General features: G+C 35.4%; 2 protein-coding genes across 7 annotated transcripts in view; one reads left to right on the forward strand and one right to left on the reverse strand.

Moving 5' to 3' along the window:
- Positions 1–5,279, forward strand: part of LOC139962156 (SLIT-ROBO Rho GTPase-activating protein 1-like) — an 80,191-nt gene extending 74,912 nt beyond the window's left edge. For 2 of the 6 annotated variants that reach the window (XM_071962109.1, XM_071962110.1), the window contains one exon: positions 1–5,279. In XM_071962109.1, coding sequence (XP_071818210.1) covers positions 1–262 — 262 coding nt within the window. In that variant the 3' untranslated portion in view covers positions 263–5,279. The other 4 variants (XM_071962111.1, XM_071962114.1, XM_071962113.1 and 1 more) reach the window with 3 other exon arrangements.
- The window catches only part of LOC139962164 (mutS protein homolog 4-like), a 25,267-nt gene continuing 6,260 nt past the window's right edge, over positions 3,451–22,457 (reverse strand). Inside the window, exons 9-26 of the mRNA XM_071962125.1 lie at positions 21,612–21,716; positions 20,241–20,279; positions 19,382–19,462; positions 17,999–18,189; positions 17,329–17,461; positions 17,088–17,141; positions 16,344–16,531; positions 15,631–15,643; positions 13,755–13,800; positions 12,888–13,012; positions 11,955–12,049; positions 11,125–11,172; positions 10,525–10,692; positions 9,442–9,514; positions 8,158–8,293; positions 7,679–7,782; positions 7,132–7,220; positions 3,451–5,985 (exon numbers count right to left, since the gene is read on the reverse strand). Coding sequence (XP_071818226.1) covers positions 5,812–5,985; positions 7,132–7,220; positions 7,679–7,782; positions 8,158–8,293; positions 9,442–9,514; positions 10,525–10,692; positions 11,125–11,172; positions 11,955–12,049; positions 12,888–13,012; positions 13,755–13,800; positions 15,631–15,643; positions 16,344–16,531; positions 17,088–17,141; positions 17,329–17,461; positions 17,999–18,189; positions 19,382–19,462; positions 20,241–20,279; positions 21,612–21,716 — 1,862 coding nt within the window. The 3' untranslated portion in view covers positions 3,451–5,811. The remainder of the gene's footprint in view (positions 5,986–7,131; positions 7,221–7,678; positions 7,783–8,157; positions 8,294–9,441; positions 9,515–10,524; positions 10,693–11,124; positions 11,173–11,954; positions 12,050–12,887; positions 13,013–13,754; positions 13,801–15,630; positions 15,644–16,343; positions 16,532–17,087; positions 17,142–17,328; positions 17,462–17,998; positions 18,190–19,381; positions 19,463–20,240; positions 20,280–21,611; positions 21,717–22,457) is intronic.

Below are 22,457 nucleotides of genomic sequence, written 5' to 3' on the forward strand. Positions count from 1 at the left end.
CTCCAGTCCAGGCCCAACCTCCATCTCCTCAGGATTCAGTCAGGAGAACATTAATCGTCTGAACACTACCTTAGCCAATGCCCTGACACCTCCGGATATAGTCCAAGATCATCTTCTACCCAGACCCCTATCAACAAATTCTTCTTTACCGTCTTCACCATCAAGACCAGCCCCACCGGTCAAACCCAAACCGATGAGACCGGTGCCCTCGGTTAGACGTCATGTACCATCTGGTGGTAATGGGAAGTCCCAGACAATGTGAGCATAAAATGGGTTGATTTTATGTATAGTCCGTTTACTCCTGAGGTGTATGACTGGTAGAGTAATTGACTGAAAATCGGACATACAAAGTCTCACACAGGGCAGGCAGTATTCGTTCCTTGAAAATCTCACAGTGTGTGGGTGAGCGAGTGTGGTGTATACTGATCTGGCATAAACTACGGATTGGTCAAATCCACTCCCAGCCGCCAGTATCCTATGCTCCATGGCTGCAAAGATCCATGAGGGCATATAATAAGGAAAACATGTCATGAACCTAGACGGACGGACGCCATGCAGTCTTAGACTCTTCTCTCCTACAAGGATGGATTTAAAGATTCCAACGATCGGTTCAGCCAGTGAGTCTAACACAGCAGTTGTCGTGTTCGTCGTGGAAGAGGGAAGAGGGACGAGATCGTGATCTTGCTTTTGCCTGTTTCTTTAGCCGATTGAAAATAATGATCATGACCTATTGGTCATGTGACTACTTTCCCAAAAGTAATATCAAGTCTGAAGACAGAAATAGCGTTATCTATTTGAACAGGGCAGGCTACAGTCCTGGCATGAATTTTTTGCAAGAATTCAAAACTAAAACCTTCCTGTTGAAGGTGAAAACAGAAATTGTTGTACAGTTATGCTTTATTTGGAAACACACAATTCCTTTCTAAGTTAAACCTAATAAAGGGGTTTTACAGCAGCTTGTGTCAAACCAATTTTTACGATTAAAAAAAAATTAAAAAAAGTTTCTTTAAATAAATACTATACCTTTATATATAATCCAGAGATTTTCGAATACACTTTTTAAGATTGCAATTAGTATTGTAAAGAAGTAATAAATTTAAGCTAAATTGTCAGCATGAGTTGCTTTTCTCATAATTTTTTTAATATTTTTCTTTCCACATTCACATGAGCCTTTTTACTGTATGATGTAATTTTATTGATATGGTGTCATCTCAGAACATTATTACATATTTTTGAGAAAGTTTTGTTGTTGTGGTCACCAGCTCTGTCTCTATGCAAACTTGGCTTGAATTGGCCAACCACCTGCTTCAATAATTAGTTCACTTCCTGATTATGAAAAATATCAGGATTTTATACTTTGCTTACATCTGTAGAACCCACCTTTCTTTAGCCTTTATGAAATTTGCCAAGTACCATTGCCTTCCATATTACAAGTGAGAGCTGTTCAAAGTTATATGTGTGTATTTCCCAGAGTTGCAAACTGGGGCTCTTGTCTGGTTAGATGAAAAGCTAGATGACTTGAACGCTTTTGGAGAAGTGACTCTCTCCTCACTCCTGAAAGGATAGCCCTCTAACGCCCTCCTCCAGGCTCATATCTCTTACGGTGGTTAGACCGTAAGAATGTCCACTCCACTATGCAATCAATCATTTACAACGTACGTTATTGTATGCATTTGTGTACCTGCTCATTTCAATATATCAAGAATAAAGCATTTTGATGTTAAACTGTGTATGTTTATGTTGTGAGGTGTAAGGGAAACAGTTTATTATAAAGCTAGAAAGGAGTATATAACATCTTTTAAGAAGTAAAAAAAATACAAGATGTTAAATCTGTTTCATGTCATGAATGCAAAGTAGAGAAATACTCTTTACACTGTATGCAAGAACCTTAGATTTCTGGGTACATATACTAACCCATGACTCACAATAGGACTTGTAGCAAGATATTACTTGTTTTTAGGTGGAGTACATGGATATTAGATACTTTATAAGCAGTTGTTTCTGGAGCATTGGAAAAGGCTAGCACTTCTCTCGCCATTCTGGTCCTCTATAGCTCCATGAATGACTGAAGGAGTGGAGTGGGTGTGGAAAGGTGATTTTTCTTGATTCACTGGAAGGTATGTACCCCTACCTCCTCATCTGAATACTTTCATACATTCCTCTTCCCACAATGTAAAGAATGTTTAGAGAATTTATTCTGAAGTCTCTTGTTTGTGAAATACTGCAGCATTAAAAACTTGTGAGTTGAAAGACACTTTCACTAGAGAAATATTGCGACAGCTTTGCTGTCTTAGAAAGTGACTGCAGTCGGATGAAATAATTTACTAGATTAAAAGTCAACTATTTAACGTTGACTATACAGGACTGGTTGCTCATGTCCAGCTAAGATAGAGTCAAGTTTATGCTGTAGCATTATAGCACATTTTTGCCACTTGTTTAAATTGGAAATATTCTTGTCATTTATTCAAGCAAAATTGCCATTGAATATTCATGACATCATATTTGTGCAGGATTCACTATAAAAGAACCATTATTTCATATACATTAGATCTATTTTGCATACATGAGGTATTAGGGATGTCTTCCATATTTTTGACTCATTGTAGTAATGAATTGATACAGCATTTTGGTCTGTTATCTTATTATTTCAGCTAGAGACCATACAAAACTTGAGGTTACATATCCAGTATCCAAGTGTTCTCTTTCCCGATATGAAAATCTGTTAGTATTAGGTACAAAAACATAAAGTGTTTTTCTTAGGAAATGAAATTAGCATATGGCTTGCCTTATCAAAATCTTGCTAATTGGTAAATTATGTAGCAGAATGCAAAGGCTATATGGAAAGTTAATACTTAGGGTTAACAGTATAGACAATTGTAGCATTGTGGTCTGCTTGGAATGTTGACAGTATTAAAATAACTGGAGTCAGGTCTCTTTCTTGTACTGAAAGGATAAGAGGATTGAAAAATTATTAGTAGTAACTCAACGTGAGCTCAACAAGAAGCCATGTACAACAGTCTAATGAATAAACATCAGTATATATATACATAATGAATAAATATATCTATAGTAAAAGTGGTGTGCAAACAATACAGCTCATTCTAATGAACAAACATTGTATCTTCAACTTGTCAAAAAAAAATTCTTTAAGAATTTACTCTGTAAACTGTCTGCTTTGACAATCAAACAAATTTCAATTTATTTCTTTTTTCTCAGTCTTATTTGTTTATAAATATAAAAATGGTTTAACATATTAGCTCAGTGTGTGAGTAAAGCTTATATTGATCAGTTTTATTTTGCTCTATATTTATTTTGTGTTTTTTTTATTGTAAACATTATTTGGGGGGGGGAAGAAGGAGGGAAACAGAGAGGGAAAGGTTGGGGACGTGTTAGGAGAAGGGTAATATATTCATGGTTTGTATGGACGTACAGTGTCAAATGATATAAGTATTTGTTTTTCCTTTTTCAGTCTTAAATTTGTATTTAAGCATTTAGTTAGAAGACATTACAATGATGTTTTCCTTTACTCCCCAACTGAAATATTAGTTACACTACGTAGATCTGTATCTGTTATGATGTTGGTCTCAAGACGGTGGAATGTAAAGCAATCAAATGTTAAAAAAAAAGTATTCATTTTAATTCAGAAGCTTGATTGCTTTTGGTAAGAATTTTACAAAGACCTCACTGGGTTTGATAAGGGCTCTTTCTAAATAACTTAATAGATGATCATATATTTCCTCTATCCTTTACCTTCCCAATATCATCCCAGTACAACAGTTTCAAACAAAAGAATTAGTTAAGAAATAAGGACAACTTTGTATCCAAAGTTTTCTTTAAACTTAGTCAAAATAGGCCTATTTCGGCCCAAAAAAATATATGCAGACAAAACAATCTTTTGGATGGTCTTGGTCTAGAGTTTATTTGTTGGGTGGTAATCAGTCCTTTTGTATTTTTACTATGGTTAATACATGTGCTTGATATTAACCTAACTGGGAAGCAACCTTAAGATGGCTCTTCCCCTTATATTGAAATGATCTGTTTGTCCATAAAAGGGCAAACAATTCTCTTTTCCATGTTCCACAGAGACATCTTTAACAGCTATAAAAATGTGGCCAAAAAGAAAATGTTTTCCATCTGTTTAGCAGAAACCATTTAAGAAAGCAAACTTTTGCAAATGTTTTTTAATTTGTATTTACTTTGTTAAATAGTTACTTTGGCAGTAAAATTATATCACATTCCACATGTACCATATGAAGCTTCCATGGTGTGTAAACATTTTAATAAATATTGTAATGCTGCACTTACTCTATACTTCCAAACTACCACACTTACTCTATACTACCAAACTACCAGAGTGGATTTTTTTTATCCTATCAAGTTTGAGAAAAAAAATTGCAAGGAATGTTACAAAAGAAGACGAAAATGATTTAATAGACAGCTAAATACCTTTCTTCTCTGAAGGAATTTAAAACCTCCAAAATCTCAGAAGAAATCCTTGTAGACGACTATATGTAGAAAAATGTTTGCCTGATGTATGCTAGAATTAGCATATTTCTTTATCTCTGTAAAGAAACTTAAAGACTTTAACAAGTTAGTATCAAGGCTGAAATCATCTCCCATGTACCTGTGTCTTGTTAGAGATGTACTTTTATAACTTCCAGAAAGAAAGAAAAAAGGATCAGATGCATGCAGAGTGTCTAACTGATGTATCATGTCATGGTGACATACTACTTTTTTGGGGGGGGGGGGGTTATTAGTATCATTATAGTTTTCATCATCATCATAGTTTTTCTTATCTTTTAGTGGCCATTGCAACATGAATATTATATTATCAGTTATTTTTAACTTTATTGTCTATTGGTTTTTTGTTTTTTTTTGTTTGTTTTTTTTTTTGAGATGATGATACATAGATGTCAGAAGACTTTCACTTGGCAATATTTTTTCAGCAGCAGTCCAAGATATTTACGTTTTTGCTTAAAAGTTATCGCCTTTATTTTAAGTTTCCATTTCTAGCAACAAAATATTTGTTTGTCTTCCAACTTTAAGATAAGATAAGAAAAAAAATGTCTATATTGTATCAACAACAAAAAAAAAGACTAAATATTGTACAACAATAATTTTTACTTGAACTTGTTTTGTATGAAGACTTGAGGTGACTTTTTATGATTTAAAAGTTGGTGGAGGCTTAAGCAGTGAATCAATTGGTAGTGAGTCTCACTGTAGAACAGAAAAATACACAGTGGAAAAAAATATATATAATTTAATAATTGCACATTAAACCTCTTGTCTTGTCTCATTTTTCTTTTCTTATTCTTTTTTTTTTTGCGGAAACAAATCAAAAAACAAAAGAGAACAAAGATAAACTTTCCTACCCTGCGCCCAATTTTAGCAAGTTTCTTCCCCCATCCTCCTTCCCCCCCCCCAACTTTGTAGTCAAAGAATGGCCCTGCCTCGTCAAATAAGTCTATTAATTACCAGATATATGACAAGCATGTTTCTGTCATATTTCAGCTGTCTCTCAAAGTTTTACTTGACTGGTAAATATCTGTTTTCACAATGATCTTGAGGTGAAGAGCTATTTCCTGAATTTTTTTTCCCTAGCTGCACACTAACATTGTCATTCGAGAATAGTCTCGATTTCAACCTATCCTCACCCCCCCCCCCACCCCTGTCCCCCTCAATATAACTCTGTACTAAATATTAAACACAGCATCAATTATATGCCTAAAGACTTATCTTCACATCCTATGCTTCTCTCAGGTAGCCTATCCAGGCCACCTTCTGCACCAATCACTCTCCCTTGCTAGTCAATCATTCTTCTAGTTGTGACTTCATTTCTTCCATATATTGCATCTTTAAGTTTTTAAGGTATCCTCTCAGCATCTCGTCATCCAGCTCCGTACTCTTGGCTGCCTGGATGAGTCTACTAGCCACCTGAAAGATTGCTTTCTGCTCTGAGACCATTCTACTCATCTCTTTGTTTTGCTGAAATAACAAGATGAAAATGTTCAATGTCTTAGCTCTTTTGATTTTGTCTTCCTTCAATAGTCACAGAGAGATGAATGTACTAAAGTCAAGTCCCTTTCAATGACTTAGTCAAGTCCCCCTGTTCCCTTAGTCAGGTCACATTTAGGTATACTTAATGTACAAAAATGCATGATGGACTCATAAAACTACATCGTGTGACTAATAATTTAGTCATGAAAGTTCAATAGATTTATGTTGGTTATCCCGGTAAAGCAAGATGACACTCCTGGTGGTGTCTAAGTACCACCAAACAAGTTAATGTCCACAAGAAAAGACAGTATCAGTTGGTCTCGTCAGGTTATGGCATTTTGTTTTTATGGCTACGAGCTGCAAGGAATGTACTATTTGCTACAATCCTATTACTGTTCTGATAACTTGATGAAAGATATTACAGTAAGAGGTAGATGAATTGTTTCTTGGGATTAATAAAAACATAATGGGTATAATAATTTGTCCAGTCATATTAAATTATAATCTCACAGTAAAGCACCTTAAAAACATGCGAAAACTGAAGCAGGGTTGTTGCTGCATGAATGTCCATATACAAAACAAGAAAGCTGTATACTAACCATCATCAAAATGAAATGACTGACAGTAAACAGTTAATCAATATATTCATATAGTCCACTGTAACCTAATACACTCACACTGACTTCTATGCATATATACACCCAGTGTGCATGGTGTCAGAAGTGGGATGCAACAGTTAGGCACTGCATCAAAAGGAGGGGGGCTGCAGCATCCTACAGCCAGGCTGCATAGAATGTAAGTAGTAGTGCTATGCAGTTTCACACAATAAGTACTGCACTGCTCAATGGTTTGATATTGATTACAGCCTTGCTGCAGAATAGTTTGCAGCTGCTGCAGCTTGTCTTTTTGACACAGTGCGTTACCATTCTTTACTGCTAAAACAACTTAGTGTAGTTCACACACTGGAACTAGGTAACTAAGCATCTCACACTGATTTAGACAAGTACCTAAAAGATGTGATATGCATTTACCTATATAGAATAATTCCATTGCACTATGTCAGCATGGCTTTACTTTCTACTTGTGATCATTGGTTAATGATCTATGGTTGTGTTAAACTATTACATTACTCACATGTCTTTTCAGGAGTAGGCTTGATGAGATCCTTTTGGCCTCTGCTACAATTTCGCGAGGTAGGCTGGACAGCTCAGCTAGCTTGATACCTTTAAAGTAAATTAAAACTTAATTACTCGATAAAAGGAAATTGTGGTACTCGCACAAGTCATAAAAAAAATTAAAAATATATAAATCTAAGTACACGTATAGAGATAATAGAAATAAAAAGTAAGATCGGACTAAAAACTATATTTAAATGAAAACATAGCCAGGATATGAATACAATTATCAACATGTATAAATACAAATAAATTTTTCACAAAGTTTTGAAAAGCCATGAAAACTTGTCAAAATGCAAGCTGTAGTTGTTTAACATACTGAATTAAATGCAAACTTTATACAACAACAGCATACTGGGTAAACTTAACATCAACCTGTAAGAGACAATCAAAATCTCTCAGCATCCTGCTGAAATCTGCATTCAATGCCTACATACCATTTCTTGTTTATTTTAATGTACCAAAGTAAGCTTTCTATTGTAATCCTTCAATGTTATTTAACCTACCATACTGCTCTTCTTGAGTTCGTCCTCTTGTCAGGAAGTGAGTATAACTCAGCTTGCCGGAAGATTCAGAATCACCAGAACCATGTTCTACCTCAAAGTGATAACTGTGATGGAGAGATGTAAATATCAAGGTAATTAAATGTACCTCAATGACCCTCCATTCACCCTTCCCACCTACTAACCCCCCCCCCCACTCCCCCCCAAAAAAACGAAGAAGGGAAATCTGATTGGATAAAACAGTAGGCTATATTAAATTAAATGTACCTCAATGACCCCTCCATTCACCTCTCCCACCAACTAACTCCCCCACTCTGCCTCACCCCCCGAAGATAGAAAGAAAATCAACAGAAAAATCTGATTGGATAAAACAGTAGGCTATATTAATTAAAGGGGTTTGACAACTTAAACATTCTTTCTTCAATTGGTGATCTGCTTGATAGAGATAAACAGACATACAGAATTAACAGTGGCTTACATACTTTTCAACATTAGGGTAGAGTGCATCTAGGTTTGTAATCTCCATGAAGTGAGTTACAAAGAAAGTGAAAGCCCTGATGCTGATTAAGTATTCACAGACAGCATGGCAGATACCAACACCTTCTTCATTACTTGTACCTGGAGTCAATACAAAGACAGAAATAAACTACATGTTTGTACAAAAGACAAACACTTCATATACAAATCTCTTTAGAGTTGAATTGTGGCAATTAAAGATATGCTGTATTGGCATCAAATATGCTAGATATTCAAATATCTTCACCTTTGGTCAAAATTCTTAAACTGCTTTTATTACAACCTTCGAGGAAATTGTCCTCACTGGGACATTCAGTCATCTTGTGTGTTCCTTAAAATTTTGGAGAGTAAAGACCTCCAGGAAATTACTTTTGGAAAACGTCAAGCCATAATAGCCTGCTTTATACAACACCTAATTGTATTCTGGTCATTTGATTGGTCAATTGCTCGTTGATTGCATGCAAAATCTGCTCTATTCCACTCTATGAAATAGAACCATGGGTTATACTTTTTGGTAGCACTTTTTTCAATGGTAAGAGAGCAGAGAAACCTGTCTGTTCAAAACAATCTGTTGCATGAGTGCATTTTACCCATCTTAATATAATATGTTGTATAAAACAAATAATGAATGGTTTCCATTCGTGCAATAGTGCAAATATTTCATTCGTTGAAAGATGTAATTTGTTCCATTCAACGAGGCTGCGCCTCGTTGAATGGAACAAATTACATCTTTCAACGAATGAAATACTTGCACTATTGCACGAATGGAAACCATTCATTATTTGTATAATAATTTGGGGCTTATACTGACTATCTATAAATGAAAGCACTTGCAAAAAAAAACTCCATGGGCCAGGCAGCTTGTCTTTACAAGTTTGATCAGATCTAGTCTGCAACAGTGTAAAACTATGACAATATGTAAATAGAAATCAATTCGCACATAATATCACTTCTTTATTCTGATGTGATGTGAGTATTGCAACATGAGTACTGTATAAACCATGCATGCAATACATTTATGTAGTGGCTATAGTCCTTGGATTGTATCCATTCCAGGCTGCTCCTCAAGCCCCTAAATATATGCCTTAGTCCCTGGGTTCAATCAATTATTATTATTATTTTTTTTTGGGGGGGGGGGGGTGATACGACTTATCACTGTGAAAAAACCAAATCTAGATCAGAAAAAAAAGCCTTACTTTATCCATATCTCACTCATTAACATATTCAATTGAGTGTTGTATGATTGTTACCTCTGCCAAGCTCATCAATAATCACCAGAGATGAATGAGTACAGTTCTGAACAATGTAGTTCACCTCCCTCATCTGAAAAGAATCAAATTCAATAGATATCTTAAAGATGTGTAAAAGTAAGTTGACCTGACTTTACGATCCTAGCAGGATCTTCTTCAAAGGCTAAATGACAAGTAACAGTAACAGACGGGACAAAAACACGCACAGAATACAGACAGGTTAATGAGTATGGTAAACACAAAGAGATAGATGTAAGGGGATTAGTAGACAAGGGATGGACAGAAGAAAGAAAGAAACCAACAGGGGAAGAGGAGAAGTAGGAGATAAACAGTGGAGGGACAAGTTTATCCTCCCTTATCCTCTCTTTGTCCCTCCACTGTTTATCTCCTACCTCTACTCTTCCCCTGTTGGTCTCTCTTTTTCTTCTCTTCATGATGATGATGAAAAATCAGAGATTGATCGAATGAAAACTCCAGAAGAAAACATCTTGCTTCCCTCTTTTGTTCGTCCAAAACATTACTCTGGCGGATGTACTGACCATTCCATTGAAATACTGCACAGTAGGAATCATACCAGTTCTATTCCAAGCCAGTGTGCATTATAATAATCCATTCAAATAATCCAGAGATTAATTCATATAGTTAGTATGTGCATATTTCAAGGTCAAATTCAATGTCACTTTAATCGTTTTGACACATTTTCACCAAATCATCATTTGCCTATCAACATATAATTTATATTTCCTCATGTATTTTGAGGTGATTAGCTTTCTCAAGTTTTTCAACTGTTACATCTTAACAATTCCTTTCACTAATAATTAACATTCCCAGGTTAATTTGAGCCCACAATGGACAATATTATTATTATTAGTTTTTTGGATCACTTCATCATTTTTGGATCACTTCATCATTTTACACTTTGTTTTTCTTAAGGGATGCATGCATAATTGCATCCCTCTTTGCAAATGGTTACATCATCTTTGATTCATGCCTCCCCCCCCCCCCCCCGCGAGTCTAGCGACCTATGAGAGTGAAGAATGAGATTATGTAGAGGTGATCGAGAGTCTTGGTTCACAGACAAACCTCTAACATGAAAGTGGAAGCGTTGGTCTCGATGTCATCATCACAACCAATCCTGGAGAAGATCTGATCACAGAGTCTGAAGGAAGCAAACTCGGCCGACACGTAACAGCCAATCTGTGCCATCACATGGAGTAGTGCCACCTGTTTCAGGTATGTTGACTTGCCCCCCTGAGAGGAGAGAAAAGTTTAAAATGGTAGACATTGAAAATATGGAGGTAGGGGGGGAGTTCTGAAAGATTTGACAAACTAACATAGAGTAAATTGTCACAGAGAAATTGGGTAGTGTGTTAGAGTGTTAGCCATTTAAAACATACTTACAGAAAAATTGAGCCTGTTTTATGAAAATATGTGAATCAAATTAAATTTCTGTTCCCCCCACACCCCCCTCCCTCTTATGTTACTCTGTTTTGTAGTACTCTTTGCCCTGTATGTAATCATGTTGCTTTTTCCTCATTATCTGTTCCACCATTATTATATATATTTTTTGTTGATGTTCATGAGGAAGTTACTGAAGCATATTCAACAAATGAGAAATAACTTTGTCAAGCCCCATCCATCCCTTGATCCCCACTCTTCCTCTACATAGGAAAACAGAATTACCATATTTGGACCAGTGATAATGATGAAGTTACTTTCGGCTGTAGCACACTGAAAGAAAAATGATAAAGTTTAACATAAATTATTAACTCTTTGAGGCATCAGCCCTTCAAATCATGTCATTGTCATGTCCTTCACATTTTTCCTCTCATCACGTTTCATGCTACAAAGTAATAATAATCATGCTTTTACTGTAGAGTTAATGTCTGTAAGCTTTGGTTTCTAATGACATGTGAAAGTGAGAATAAGGATCATTAATTCACATATTCAGCATTTAACTTTTTAATTTTGCTTGCTAAAATAACTACAGCTAAAAATAGATCTTTTGTTGTTTCCTTGTGTAAGTTGGTAACTCTGCCTACGTTTGATAACTCTATGCAACGACTTGTCTGTCCACTCACAGTGACATTTTAAAATCTGTACTTCAAGTTCCATGGGAGTCTCTAACCACGACCAAAATCGACACAGAGGGCACGGTCATACCATATGTTCTGCGAAACTTGACAAGCTGCAGTCTTCAATGGCAGACATAACGATAAAATAAGGTGATCACTGACATTATATACAATTTCATTCATAACTTTTTAAAGAGAAATCTTTTTGAAACATGGTTTGTGCACCTCTACTTGTATTTTCTATTCATTCTACTCATTCGGCGAAACTGCAGAAAGTGGAACCATGAACTGGTCAATAACTCAGCACATCAGTTCACAAGTTCATAAAGCGTGTACATAGCTTGTGACTGATATAACAGCTCCCTCTATTAATCCCCCATTTCATTAAGAGAACTCATTATTCTGCAATAATTGATCATTTACACAAGATCGACTTACAGTGTCGTTAGGTACTGGGTCTTCATAGGAGATTTTGCCCAAGATTGGATGCCAGCCTTGTTTGATGGCTAAAGTTTCTGTGAATGTTGGTCTGACTGCAAAGATCAAGATTATAGGAAAGTAAAAAATATAAAGAAAACACACTCTAGATGATGAACTTGAATCATGAATTAAAGGTATGCTGCATTACCCCTAAATATGCTAGATATTCAAATATGGTCACCTTTGGTCAAAATTCTTAAACTGTTTATTACAACCTTTGAGGAAATTTTCCTCACTAGGACATTCAGTCATCTTGTTTCTCCTTAAAATGTCTGAGAAAATTTTGGAGAGTAAAGACCTCCAGGAAAGTACTTTTTGAAAACTTCTAGCAAATATACGGTGCTATAATTTGGGGCCTATACTGACTACCTTTAAGAATATTTTCTACGTCAGTCAAATATTACGATTCGCAAATACTGAATGTAAGCAACGATAGTGGGCAAGGAACTTTCGTTTCTAAAGTGCATAAGACATGACACATACAGACTAATTATTAATTGTAGGTTTCAAGGGTCCGTAATTTGTCTCTTTGTTAACGTTTTTACTGTTCATTGTCTTGAGACTTTCTCTAAAGACTTTTACAATAACATCCCATCATAATAAGGAAATGTTGGGTATGTGAAACAATCTAGCTAGTCACAATGGTCATAGGTTACTAGCCATATCAGCATAGCTCTTAAATTGTCAGAGGCTTTCTATCCTGACTAGCCTAATTAAGGGACAAATCTGGTCAGCTGACAAGTTTTAAAGGGGTAGTCTCGTAATTTCATGCCAGAGCCTTAGTTGAACCTTTGATATAATTTTCAAACCCAAGATTTTGGGGCAACTCTTGATATAAATATGTAGCTTTTTAAGGTTAACAAAGACAGATAAAGGGGTGTTAACACACACCATACTTGGAGAGAGTACATGCATGAGCAAATCCCACCAGCATGTCCAGCATGGAAACTGTCTCAGCTAACTTGTAAAGACAACCGATGTGATCTCTGATCTCATTGAGCAGTTCACTCACGACTCTATGATTCAAGGAGACGAAAAAATGTATCTGTGACTATTTATTACATTTTAAAGGCATATTTGATCCTAACTATCAATGCAAAGCTAACAAGTAACTTCTCCCATTGGGTGATATAATATAGAGGGAGTTTTTTTCTCTCATTAGGTTGGGGGTGGGGAATTGAGTGGGATTGGATGGGATTGGATGAGGTAGAAGTCACGTCAGTATCAGAAGCATGATCAATATCAGTATTTTCCGATGCTTGCTAATTTTTTGCTCTAGAACGTAGGTAAGTTAAGTGTATGTGACGTGTAGATTACCAGTCTGAAACTGACACCAGCTAAGGGTTTCATCAGTACGCAGATCTTCCCTATAAAATATCCGACCTAGATACCCCACTTTTTCCGTAAAAATTGGGGTACCCTACCCGACCTACCCGACCAATGGCTCATTACTTTTTACGGAAAGAGTGGGGTATCTAGGACGGATTTTCTCATAGGCAAGATCTGCATAATGTTACCATTTGTGATGACATTGAACATGTATAAATTTTTTACAGATCTAATGTAACTCAAAATTTACATTAACATGCCTAGTACAATACATCTACACAATCCTTACTATTGCAAAACATTCAACTGATTTATTTCACTCCAGCTTTCATAGTAAAGTCAATTGACTGAAAATTGATTTTTCAGAGTAAATACATTTAAGTGCGGTATGCACATTTTATTTTTTTATATTTTGTGCAAACTACTCACATGTTAGTCATGAGATAAATCTCATTCAGGGATTCTTTGATTCTGTCTGATATATAAAAAGGAGAGACACACGGTAAGGACAAGCTAATCTAAAGTAGTACAGAAAAATGCTACACAAGTTTGTTGAATTGGTACCTAAATGTACTCTGTATGCAGAATTATGAAGTTGTCATTAATGAAAAAATAAAAATTGACTGAAAAATCTTAAAGTTACTATGCAAAATTTAAGCATAAGTTAATAATGTTATTCCATGTTTCAGATTTAATAAAGGGTGATGTCTGGACAAATATCGAGCAAAGTGTATAAATAATGATTACATATTTTTCCCAAATTTTTTTTTGCTTATACATATGGGAATTTTTGATGCATAAGTGTTTGGTGTATGCCCTTAACTGTGTTATTCACTCTGAAAGATTTTCTCAGAAACTGAACCCCTCATGCCTAAGCACATAATAAATTTAATGAATTTCATTCACCATTGATAAATATAAACCTTTCTCATTCAATTGTTATCAGTCTCATTCTCATATCGTGAGAAAATGTTTCATCAATTTCCAGTTAAAAAAGAAGTGATTCTATGATTATCCTATTGGAAACACATTTCTTACTGTTGGTTCGGCCAATAGCTACAAAGGAACGAGGTATAATTCTTGCCTTGTGTCATTGGTCAAATTCTTTCAAGATGGTTTCTTTCCCTACAACATTTGTAAAATTAATTTTGATTGGACGGGAGAAACCCTCGTCACTTTGACATCGAATTGGAAACAGGCTAAGAAAACTTTTAACCCTCGCTTTGTATTTCTTTGTTTTGGGATTACATAATACCATATCTGCATGCCCTTAACATGCCACGTGTCATCTGCAAACATAACTTGCATCAGTTTGCCATACTCTGCTCTGTTGTGTCATCCTAAAATATAATTTTCAACGCTTTTTTATCCTTAAAATCACTTTTATTCAATTTAGCTCTGTTTTAAAAGAGAGTAAAGTTGATTTAAAGGACTTATTTTCGTGGTTTTTAAATTAGTGAACGGTCAACACCATTTTTGCCGAGGGGGTCTTAAACTTGGAAGCCTGTGACTTGTACATTTGTGTGAGATTGAGAGGAGCCTTTTGTATCTAAATATTCAACATTTTAAACTATCCTACTATAGTATCAAAACCTTGTGACTACAATGGCTTGTTGTAATGGATCAACATAAGATGACAATCCTGCAGATGTTGTAAGGTTTATAAGTATTAGTTTTGTTATCCTTTTCATATCAAGTTCATCTGCATTGAAATCTTAATTCAATGTACCAAGCTATGAACGTAAAACTAGCATAATTATTCCCTGTATTATAATGGAATCGTCCAACATGTTTGTTATGTGATTTATAACAACAAGAATTTGTTGTTTACACACGATTACCTCAACCACGCCAATTCACAGACCTGTTTCGCAAAAAATCCTGCTATTCGTGTTTTGGAGGTATACATTCCCTTATCCCAGTTTAAGAAAAAAGACAATGCCCACAACACAATGCAGTCCTTGATACTTATTTGATAATTATTATTTTCCATGGCAACTGTGTATTATTTTACTGACTTTTTACAAAAAAACAGCTAATGATTCGTTTTTCCCCCATTGTATAGTTCTTGCCTTGCGGGTAATCTCTGTTTAATAAAAGAGACCTGAAGATTTTCTTTGCCCCAGGCACATGTATGGTTAAAGAATTGTACTTTGAAGAACTTTAACAAGGTTATTTGTTGGAACTTCAATGAAATGTATGCTTCTAAATGTCAAAGGGGAACATCTTAACTTAGTGGTTAATTGTCAAAAATAATCACAGAGTAAATGACACTGAAGATTATAAAAATAAAAAACAGACTCACCATTCAGTTTAATCTGGAAACAAGAAATCAGTGAAAGTAATGACAATGTGTTCTACATGCAGTGGTTATAATTAATGTCATATTATAAAAAAAAAATACTTTCAATGAGAGAGAATATAATGCAAAACATAATGTGTCTACAACTAGTCAATAGTTATAGTTTCATTTGTCAAGAATTAGAAGAACGTTGTAAGAAGAATAAAGAAAACTCCTGACATTCATGTCTTGTTTGATTAATATTCCAAAATAACTTGTTAACTTTGAAGGGAAAGTTTCATAGTCATTCAGCAAACCTATACAAGTAAGACAAATACATACATAAGCTTTACATAACAACAGTGGCGGAGCTAGGGGTATTGGTCAGGGAGGGCGAGAATGGTCTGTAGAGGCGCTTTCGACACTATCTAAGCGGAGCTCCATCACAGGTTGGCGCGGAGCGTACATACCTTTTTTGAGTAAAGATACTCCCTAGATCGCCGGACATGACCCTTTCCAGGCCTTGCTAATTTGCAGATAATGTGACAAATGTCAATAGGTAGATGAGAGCGCAATAAAAAAAGTTAATAATCGCGAATAAGTAAAAAGTGGTAAAATGCTGAAAAGGGCGCCAGCAGTCCATTTGAGTCCGTCAGGGGGGCATCCGCCCCCCTGACTGTATGTACGCTCCACCACTGCATAACAACACAGGAAAAATACGCATAAATTAACTCTACCAAATCAGAGGTGGTAAAGCTGAGAGTATTTCTGGCCTTGACCGCTTTGATAAATTCAGGAGGTAGAGATTCTACTGTCAAGGAGGTGAACTGTCCAACACATTGTAGCTGGATGAAGAACCCCCTGGCAGCGTTGTAACTGGTCTTCAAGGGGAACTTTGTCTTATGACCTGTCTGCTTGACTACCGCTATCAGAAAATGTGAGCAAAGAAAAAGGTATTCATTTTAAAGGCTGTGAATATTTGGAGAAAAAACAATTATTAGGGAATTAATTCACTTTTTCTTGAGATAGGTGGCAAATGTTATTCACTTACTAGGGAGAAGACTTTGGACCTTTGCTAAAAAATACTAAGAACTGAAGGGCTATCAATAACAATATAAGACTTGGATTTTAGATATGGTACAACTGACATTTAATTCATACAATTTACATAGATATAGCATTTCTGAGGGGGGGGAGAGGGGGGTGGGGATATATTGACTTTCATCAAGAGCCTCTGTCTCAACAACAGTATTCACGAGAAATTGGACCATATTGCCAATTCCAAATATTCCGACTTACCTTTTCTTCTTACACTTGGAGCAATTTTCCTTAAAGGCCTGAAAAATGGGAGGTAGGGGGGGCATATATTTTGTGTAACATCCCCCAGCTCAAAATGTTGTGAGGGACATGTTCCCTGTCCCCCATATGTTCTACGCCCATGATTCATACTAACGAAATCTTCTTTTAAAAATCACACTCACTTGAAATGTCATCTACAAGCTCTGTGTATGTCCTCCTTGCGACATCCAGCAACCCTGTAAACAGAGTGAAAGGGCCCCATTCACTACAAATGTTAGCATCTTCACTGTGAAAATGAGTACTTAATTAATGTACCTGCATGTGGTAGTTAGGTACTGTAGACTTTTATTGTATTAATCCGTTCAAGAAAATACGATAGTCAATAATTGACTCCTTCATGATATCACTTCAACCTATACATACCATTAATATTTGGTCTGACAGCAAAGCATTTCTGAGTCCTCATGCTGAGGGTACCCTTCTGATATCTTGTATCATCATGAATAACAGTTCTGATCTTCTCCAATATTAATCCAAACCTCTCATCTTGAAGGGTCTGTGATAGCCAAAAAAAAGGAATATCGGAAAAAAGAAATCATATGAACCCATGAAACATCAGTTAAAGGCATTGAAGACTCGCCCCAAACCGTGTGCCGCGCTCTGAAAAAGTTAACTTTCCATTGCTTGCAAGTGAAGTGTTCTGCTTGTCGCTACAAAATGCAGACAGTAATGAAACATGATACCTTGTTATCTTCAGCTGGACCTGATATGTCTATCGCTGTAACGTTCATACACTGTGCTGTGGGTATTGACCGCAGCTGTTTGTACTGACTGTACACTAGTGTCTAATTACCAAAGGTAGCAAGCTGTGTGCATATTTTGTGGGATCGATGGTGGTGTCTAACACTTCTGTTACACCTCATTCGAAACTTGGTCAGATTACCGGCATTAGACGTTTATTTTTGCGCGAGTCTTCACACCTTTTAAGACAGACAGGTTGTACTCAGTTGTCACCTGTGAGAAAGACAATGCCATTTGGATATGTTTTTAGCCTGGGATATATGTATCAATCTGTATCGATCAATGGGTTTACCTGACAATATGCTCTTAGAAGTTCTGTTTGGCAAAATTGCAGGGCATTCTTCAGAGGCATCACAAGTTCAAGAACATGTTTCAGGTGGATGACATTAGTGATTTTACTCTCGGCTGTTTTTGGTGTCTCTTGCTTGGGTATCTGCACACAGAGTGAGAGGAGGTGATCAACATCCAGGAATCGGCTGAGTACTGCAAACAGGTAATAAGACAAAAGTTTTGCCCACAGTAATGATATAGAAAGGTTATAAGACAAAAGGTAATCCCACGGTAAGGACATAAATAGGTAAAATGAAAGGTAATCCCACAGTAATGATATAAATAAAGGTAAGATGAAAGATAATCCAACAGTAATGATATGAAAAGGTAATAAGACAAAAGTTAATCCCACAGTAACGAGATAGAAAGGTAGACCAAAGGTATGCCCACAGTAGCGATAACAAATTTAGGTAAGACAAAAGGTAATCCAACAATAACGATATAAAAAGGTAATACGAAAGGTAATCCCACAGTAACGATTTAAATAGGTAAGACAATAGGTAATCCCACAGTAACGATAAATAAAGGTAAGATGAAAGATAATGCAACAGTAACGATATAAAAGGTAAGTCAAAAGGTAATCCCACAGTAACGATATAAAAAGGTAATACGAAAGGTAATCCCACAGTACCGATATAAATAGGTAATACGAAAGGTAATCCCACAGTAACGATATAAATAGGTAAGACAAAAGGCAATCCCACAGTAAAGATATTAAAAGGTAAGACGAAAAGTAATCCCACAGTAGCGATATAAATGAAGGTAAGACGAAAGATAATCCTACAGTAATGATATTAAAAAGTAAGACGAAAGGTAATCCCAGTTAGGATATTAAAAGTTTATATGACGAAAGGTGATCCCACAGTAATGATATTAAAAGGTAAGACGAAAAGTAATCCCACAGTAGCGATATAAATAGGTAAGACGAAAGGTAATCCCACAGTAACGATATAAAAAGGTAAGACCACAGTAAGTATAAATAGGGAAGGCAAAAGGCAATCCCACAGTAACGATATAAATAGGTCAGACGAAAGGTAATCCCACAGTAACAATATAAATAGGTAAGACCACAGTAAGTATAAATAGGGAAGGCAAAAGGCGATCCCACAGTAACAATATAAATAGGTAAGACGAAAGGTAAATCCACAGTAACGATATAAATAGGTAAGACGAAAGGTAATCACACAGTAATGATATAAATAGGTAAGATGAAGGTAATCGCACAGTAACTATATAAACAGCCTCTGAAGATACAAATGGTAATGATCATGATAAGAATAACATCAATGATATTCTCTGTTTATTTGACTGCTACTAATATATGAAAACAGTGACAGCCATTTACCTCCCTGGAGGTTAAAGAAAATTTCTTCCTTCTGTGTAAGTTCTTCGACCACATCTAATCGCAACTTAATTGTTTCATGGTCTGAAAGTAAGAAGCATCATACAATTATTATAACTTATTAAATTCATTTTTTTTTATTTGCCAGAAGCGATTTGAAAGTTAAACCACACAAATCAATCTCAGATATTGTTTATTACACTTCATAATGCTCTGTCTGCATGACAGTCACTACAGCTGGCTAAAATGTCTACAATACATTAAAAGACTTTATTTGCTTTGAATTTTACTCTATGCACGATATCCCAATAATTTAATTTGAGTAAAACACACATGAATATTATCATAATGTCAATATAGTTTTGCTTTCATCAAAGACATGATAAAACAACCATGCTTTATCATACCCTCACCATCCACACCACCCCCACCCAACCCCACCCCACCCCACCTCCCAAAAAATGATATCAAAACGAAAAAACATAAACAAGAAGCACCATACCAAACATGAGAAAATTTAAAATTAAGACCAAACCAAATCCTGATTAACATTAAACCTGTGCAAAATTACAAATGATCTTGTTTCTGATCAATTTTGTGCACTGCAGATCAGAGAGGTTGTTGACATCATTTTGGCAGTGTATATTGCCCCCAGTGTGGTTTTAATGTAGCAGAAGGAAGGACATGTTGTAAAACTTGACTGTATTTCAACAACCGTATACTCTGTGATACTGACAACTGTTGTACATACATGACATGAGTTCTCCATAATGTTAAAAACAGAGTCACACACACGGCATAAAAGTAATAAAAATCATAAAAATAATAACATAAACAAAAAGAGTAAGGAAGATAATATTACCACAAGGAGGCTGCAGGATATTTGCTCTGAGAAGACGTGCTAAAACGGAAATGAAAACACAAGAGGGAAATAATTGATGATAAAATAACTTGTGATTGCTGAAGGGCTTGTTACGCAAATGGGAACATATCACAACCAAGTACAACGTGTTCAAGTTTTATTTGTATTTCGTTCGGGTAGTTTGTCCTTTTTCTTTTTTTTTTCATAAAAGGGACCACTTTTACAGGACAATATGACATTTTTAGTTCTCTTATGGGCATTAGGTAAGCGGCATAAAGTTGTTCATTATGGGAAAGACTAATTAATAATAATTCATGAATCAAGATTTATTCAAAAGGACAAACTTAGCTATCCTTGAGTAGGATGATCTGAGTTCAGTTTGTGAATTCATTATCAAACCAAGATTGTAGATAAGCTTAAAGGGTTTTGGGGCCTGAAATTGGCAAAAATCTAGTTTCTAGTTCTAGTTTCAATTTTTTTCAGAATTTAGTCTTCTACACATTCACAGGCGGCCAAGCTCTCATTTAAATAAACGGCATCAGTGTTCGCCTCAAATTTCAGCATTTCAAGAAAATGTTGTAACTTTTTTATAAAGTTCTTGTGGAGGTTCTGATTCTCCATATTACTAGAATTTGTAGAAGATTTGTTACAATAAAAAAGTCAATATCTAATTGTGGATAACTGATGGTAGAATGGCAGTTAAACTAGGACAATGTTATCCTGTCTAGTTATTACTCCTTAAAGTATCTGTATCATTCTGCTCTTCAACTTGTATTATACTTTTCTTCTTTTACCAGGGAGTCTTCTACTCTGTTAAGCCAATTCAGGCTTTATAGAAGACTTCCTTTCACATTGTAATTGTTTGTGATAAAAAAAAATAAATAAAAAAATAAAAATAAAAATATGCACTTTCAAATTATATTGAGCATGACTGACCATTATCTGACTTTCTAGCATATTTTGAGGCAATTGTGCAGAGCTTTAATTTCATGCAATGGTATTGTACTTAGAATTCTTGCTTAAAGCAGGTCAAATTTTACAAGTTTGCAAATTAGCTAATTATGATGACAGTCTTAGAAAAAAAAAACGATAATTAATACCAAACAAGCATGGGTTCTAGGATTTAGATATTTTACTTTTTTAACAGTTTTCTGCAAACTTTGATTTGTATTTATTTATCTCTCTTTCTGTGGACTGAATTTTCATGGTTTGACAATTACTACCTTGTGTAGAAAACTATTTAGATCACTTATATTTTCCACCTGTATCTATATGTTTATTTCACTTGTATTTGATCCTTGCAAACTATAGATGTATGATTCAAAAGTGAAAAGAAAACTAACTCTAAAAACAAACCTCTGACATACTTACCGCCTCCTGATGTCTTTGTGTAGTTCAGCACTCCAAATAAAGTATGGTCACTTTTAATATCCTTCATATTGTGCACTAACTCCAAGTTTCTGGCAGTAGTAGCATCTACAGACAAACAATATGTAAACATTGAACTGTGATTGATCTCATTATCATAAACTTTTTTTTTCATTTACTTGTTTCTACTTATTTTATCTCTTTGTTCACCAACATAAATATTAGCTCATTTATAACATTTGAGACTGTTTGAAATACCAACCCTGTCCGCAACCCTTGCCCCTCTCCCCCCCACCCCCCCCCCCAGTCCAATGCCAACACCAAAATGCAGGGTTTGAATATGACAAAATAGCTATAATAAAGTATGCTGAAATATACCGTACCATTTTAAATTCAGCCTTGCTGGTACTGTTCATTAAAAAAATAGTTTTCAATCTTACAATGCCTGGCTTTTTCCAGCTTAGTTAATCTTTTGCTTCAGTAACCTCAAGATTACTCCACCTCTTACCAAATAGTTAAGCTTGCTGTCTTTTGATTCATTAATTTGTTTTCTTTTAATCCATGTATGATTTATAGATTATACTCTTTTCTTGCGGTAGCTTCATACTAAGCCAGGAATGGTTACCTTGACTGTACCTTGAAGTTAGATCATCAATAACACAACCTTCCTGCTTAGTTCAAGTTATGACAAAAATCTCAAGTTGTGGTTTTCTTGAAGAAAGAAATTCAGATCAAGCGTGTATGGAAAGCCATGGGAGGCATAGATTACATGTTATATCTGTACTGAAGTGCTAATAATTACAGTAGCTATGTCCATTTTGATTGGGTGTAAGAATTGTTTTATTATTC

Source organism: Apostichopus japonicus, chromosome 20 (assembly GCF_037975245.1).
Source record: "Apostichopus japonicus isolate 1M-3 chromosome 20, ASM3797524v1, whole genome shotgun sequence".
Lineage (NCBI taxonomy): Eukaryota > Metazoa > Echinodermata > Holothuroidea > Aspidochirotida > Stichopodidae > Apostichopus > Apostichopus japonicus.